At 44.7% G+C, this 5,000-nt stretch overlaps 1 protein-coding gene across 1 annotated transcript in view; it reads left to right on the top strand.

Annotated features, from left to right (window-relative positions):
* Positions 1–3,451: 3,451 nt before the first annotated feature.
* umad1 (UBAP1-MVB12-associated (UMA) domain containing 1) overlaps positions 3,452–5,000 on the top strand; it is an 11,363-nt gene continuing 9,814 nt past the window's right edge. The window contains exons 1-2 of the mRNA XM_072915614.1: positions 3,452–3,670; positions 3,750–3,836. Coding sequence (XP_072771715.1) covers positions 3,758–3,836 — 79 coding nt within the window. The 5' untranslated portion in view covers positions 3,452–3,670; positions 3,750–3,757. The remainder of the gene's footprint in view (positions 3,671–3,749; positions 3,837–5,000) is intronic.

Below are 5,000 nucleotides of genomic sequence, written 5' to 3' on the forward strand. Positions count from 1 at the left end.
CGTACATGCAAAAAATAAAAAATAATAATTTTTTGTTAATTGCTTTTGGGGGCCCCCTGGTGGCCGCGGGGCCCTAAGCAAGCGCTTAGTACGCTTATGCCTTGGGCCGGCTCTGGCTATAAGTGACCAGACGTCCCAGATCAAAACCGGGAATATAATCCCAGAGATGGGGGAAAAAAACGGTCAGCTAATTTTAAATTCAAGAAACAATATGATTAGGTTATATATACATGCATATATCCTACATAAACAATGTATGAATACCATCCATCCATCCATCCATCTTCTTCCGCTTATCCGAGGTCGGGTCACGGGGGCAGCAGCCTAAGCAGGGAAGCCCAGACTTCCCTCTCCCAAGCCACTTCGTCCAGCTCTTCCTGTGGGACCCCGAGGCGTTCCCAGGCCAGCCGGGAGACATAGTCTTCCCAGCGTGTCCTGGGTCTTCCCCGCGGCCTCCTACCGGTCGGACGTGCCCTAAACACCTCCCTAGGGAGGCGTTCGGGTGGCATCCTGACCAGATGCCCGAACCACCTCATCTGGCTCCTCTCGATGTGGAGGAGCAGCGGCTTTACTTTGAGCCCCTCCCGGATGGCAGAGCTTCTCACCCTATCTCTAAGGGAAAGCCCCGCCACTCGGCGGAGGAAACTCATTTCGGCCGCTTGTACCCGTGATCTTGTCCTTTCGGTCATGACCCAAAGCTCATGACCATAGGTGAGGATGGGAACGTAGATTGACCGGTAAATCGAGAGCTTTGCCTTCCGGCTCAGCTCCTTCTTCACCACAACGGATCGATACAGCGTCCGCATTACTGAAGACGCCGCACCGATCCGCCTGTCGATCTCACGATCCACTCTTCCCCCACTCGTGAACAAGACTCCGAGGTACTTAAACTCCTCCACTTGGGGCAAGATCTCCTCCCCAACCCGGAGATGGCACTCCACCCTTTTCCGGGAGAGAACCATGGACTCGGACTTGGAGGTGCTGATTCCCATCCCAGTCGCTTCACACTCGGCTGCGAACCGATCCAGTGAGAGCTGAAGATCTTGGCCGGAGGAAGCCATCAGGACCACATCATCTGCAAATAGCAGTGACCTAATCCTGCAGCCACCAAACCAGATCCCCTCAACGCCCTGACTGCGCCTAGAAATTCTGTCCATAAAAGTTATGAACAGAATCGGTGACAAAGGGCAGCCTTGGCGGAGTCCAACCCTCACTGGAAACGTGTCCGACTTACTGCCGGCAATGCGGACCAAGCTCTGACACTAATCATACAGGGAGCGAACTGCCACAATAAGACAGTCCGTTACCCTATACTCTCTGAGCACTCTCCACAGGACTTCCCGGGGTACACGGTCGAATGCCTTCTCCAAGTCCACAAAGCACATGTAGACTGGTTGGGCAAACTCCCATGCACCCTCAAGGACCCTGCCGAGAGTATAGAGCTGGTCCACAGTTCCACGACCAGGACGAAAACCACACTGTTCCTCCTGAATCCGAGGTTCGACTATCCGGCGTAGCCTCCTCTCCAGTACACCTGAATAGACCTTACCGGGAAGGCTGAGGAGTGTGATCCCACGATAGTTGGAACACACCCTCCGGTTCCCCTTCTTAAAGAGAGGAACCACCACCCCGGTCTGCCAATCCAGAGGTACCGCCCCCGATGTCGAATATTGTTACTTGAAGACTTATTCCTGGTTACAATTATACTGTTATGAAAGTATTGTCTTATACTTTTGCCTAAAATGAGAATGCATCATAATCAGTGGCGGCTGGTGAATTTTGTTTTAGGTGTCACAATCATTTATTTCAACTTTATGTTATTCAAATATGACATTTTTAAATTGTATTAATTTCATTGACAAGCAATTCTATTATGGTCATACTCTTGTTTGCTAGCGGCTACGATTTCAGTACTTTTGAAGATCTTTTCTCCTTCTCAACTCTGTGGTAATATTCTTTTCACAAAATGCAACCAATAGTACGTTAATGTTAAATCTTACTTGTGAAAAGTAATCCCCCGATTCCTATTTTCAACAGTCCGCTCATTTGAGCAGGAAAACGCTCAACACCATCTTTGTTTTCTACCTGTCAACTGTCAGTTTAGGCCGGTGTTTTTCAGCCACTGTGTGAAATACAGTCTGGTGTGCCGTGGGAGATTATGTAATTTCACCTATTTGGGTTAAAAATATTTTTTGCAAACCAGTAATTACAATCTGCAAATAATGTGCCGTTGTTGAGTGTCTGCACTGTCTGGAGATCGGCAGAGTAACCGTGTAATACTCTTCCATATCAGTAGGTGGCAGCGGCAATTGCTTTGTCGATGTGGGAAACAGCGGGAGGCATTGTGCAGGTAAAAAGGTATCTAATGCTTAAACCAAAAATAAACAAAAGGTGAGTGCCCCTAAGAAAAGGCATTGAAGCTTAGCGAAGGCTATGCAGAACGAAACTAAAACTGAACTGGCTATAAAGGAAACAAAAACAGAATGCTGGACGACAGCAAAGACTTACTGCGGAGCAAAGAACATGACATGACAATCAACAATGTCCCCACAAAGAAGGATAAAAACAACTAAAATATTCTTGATTGCTAAAACAAAGTAGATGTGGGAATTATCACTCAAAGGAAGACATGAAACTGCTACAGGAAAATACCAAATAAAGAGAAAAAGCCACCAAAATAGGAGCGCAAGGCAAGAAGTAAAACACTACACACAGGAAAACAGCAAAAAAAGTCCAAATAAGTCAGTGTGTGATGTGACAGGTGGTGACAGTACACCTACTTTGAGACAAGACCTATATTGATACAGTACACCTACTTTGAGACAAGAGCTATATTGATACAGTACACCTACTTTGAGACAAGACCTATATTGATACAGTACACCTACTTTGAGACAAGACCTATAATGATACAGTACATCTACTTTGAGACAAGACCTATATTGATACAGTACAACTTATTTGAGACAAGACCTATATTGATACAGTACACCTACTTTGAGACAAGACCTATATTGATACAGTACACCTACTTTGAGACAAGACCTATATTGATACAGTACACCTACTTTGAGACAAGACCTATATTGATACAGTACACCTACTTTGAGACAAGACCTATATTGATACAGTACATCTACTTTGAGACAAGACCTATATATTGATACAGTACACCTACATTGAGACAAGACCTATATTGATACAGTACACCTACTTTGAGACAAGACCTATATTGATACAGTACACCTACTGGTGGTGTGCCTCCGCATTTTTTCTATGAAAAACAATGTGCCTTGGCTCAAAAAAGGTTGAAAAACACTGCTTTAGGCTGCTCGCCGGCTCCTCATCACCACTTCAAGATGGCGGCCCAATTTCTCGCGTCACAGCAGCCGATGCTGCGTCTACTTACATGTCTATGATCACGCGCGGCCGCATACTAGTACGTGCGGTTTCTACACGGACAAACTCGACAACGCACCACCGGAAATATAATGACTTAGCGTTTTCTTGTACACAACAGTTGGCGGAAATTCTTTAAAGGAACCGCGCATTAGTTTTACGTCATAAAAAGACGTAAAATGGCCGAATCCAGAAGTCTCTAACAAAGACTTTCTTCCCTTCGAAGTTCCGATCTTTCCTGTGAAAGAGTAGACCGACGATCACTGTAACTGTACGTCATTCACCTGACGTCATTCATCTGACGTCAACATTCCAATCTGACGCCGTTTCTGTTTCTGTGATCATTTTTAGGTCGACCATGTTGTCTTTCTTGGGTTTGCGTAAAGACTCAAAGAAGCAAACGGAGAAGGAAGCTGATGGCGGCTTTGTTATCATTGGTAAGCGACCTTGTGACTTCATTATCAACACCCTACGTTTATGTACGAAAACCTTTTAAATGCAACATTTCTCCCCCAAAAAGTGATACAATTGAAAAAGTTTTCCAATGGTATTAACTTCGGATTATCACTGAAGACAATACAGAAATGTGTGACCTTTATTTTGGAAAAGGAACGTCAAAACATCATGGCTCCCTAATTGTGTGTCAAAGATGCACAAAATAAGAAGTAAACGGATTAGTTAAGTGGGTGCTTTTCAATCTTTTTTTGAACCAAGACACATTTTTTTAATTGAAAAAATCCGCAGGCACACCATCAGCAGAAAACGTTAAAAAATTGAAACTCAGCGGGCGATATTGACGGTAAAAGTAGTCGTCGCAATTGTTGGATCTGAGGGGGCGACTTGTCCAGGGTGTACCCAATGCAGCTGCGATTGGCTCCAGCACCCCCCCACCCTTCGACTCCGAAAGGGACAAGCGGTAGAAAATGGATAAATGGATAATAATTAGGGATGTCCGATAATGGCTTTTTGCCGATATCCGATATTGACCAAACCCTTAATTACCGATACTGATATCAACCGATACCGATATCAACCGATACCAATATATACAGTGCAGTGACGTGCGGTGAGGTTGATGGCTGGTGAGGCACTGACTTCATCACAGTCAGATTTACAAACATATGAACCCTAAAGAGTATCTTATTCACCATTTGAGTGGCAGCAGTTAACGGGTTATGTTTAAAAGCTCATACCAGCATTCTTCCCTGCTTGGCACTCAGCATCAAGGCTTGGAATTGGGGGTTAAATCACCAAAAATGATTCCCAGGCGTGGCGCCGCTGCTGCCCACTGCTCCCCTCACCTCCCAGGGGGTGATCAAGGGGATGGGTCAAATGCAGAGAACAAATTTCACCACACCTAGTGTGTGTGTGACAATCATTGCTACTTTAACTTAACTTTAACTTTACACATACAAACTGTAGCACACAAAAAAGCACATTTAATAAAAAAAAACGTTATAATGGTCTTACCTTTACTTAGAAATTAAGTCCATGCGCCGCAACTAAAGCCCTCACTTCAACTTTCCACGTGCAAGATTGAATCTATTTAAAAAAGTGTAACCGAGGGTTTATAAATGTGGCCTATACTGTATGAAACTACA

The sequence above is a fragment of the Nerophis lumbriciformis genome, linkage group LG21 (assembly GCF_033978685.3).
Source record: "Nerophis lumbriciformis linkage group LG21, RoL_Nlum_v2.1, whole genome shotgun sequence".
Lineage (NCBI taxonomy): Eukaryota > Metazoa > Chordata > Actinopteri > Syngnathiformes > Syngnathidae > Nerophis > Nerophis lumbriciformis.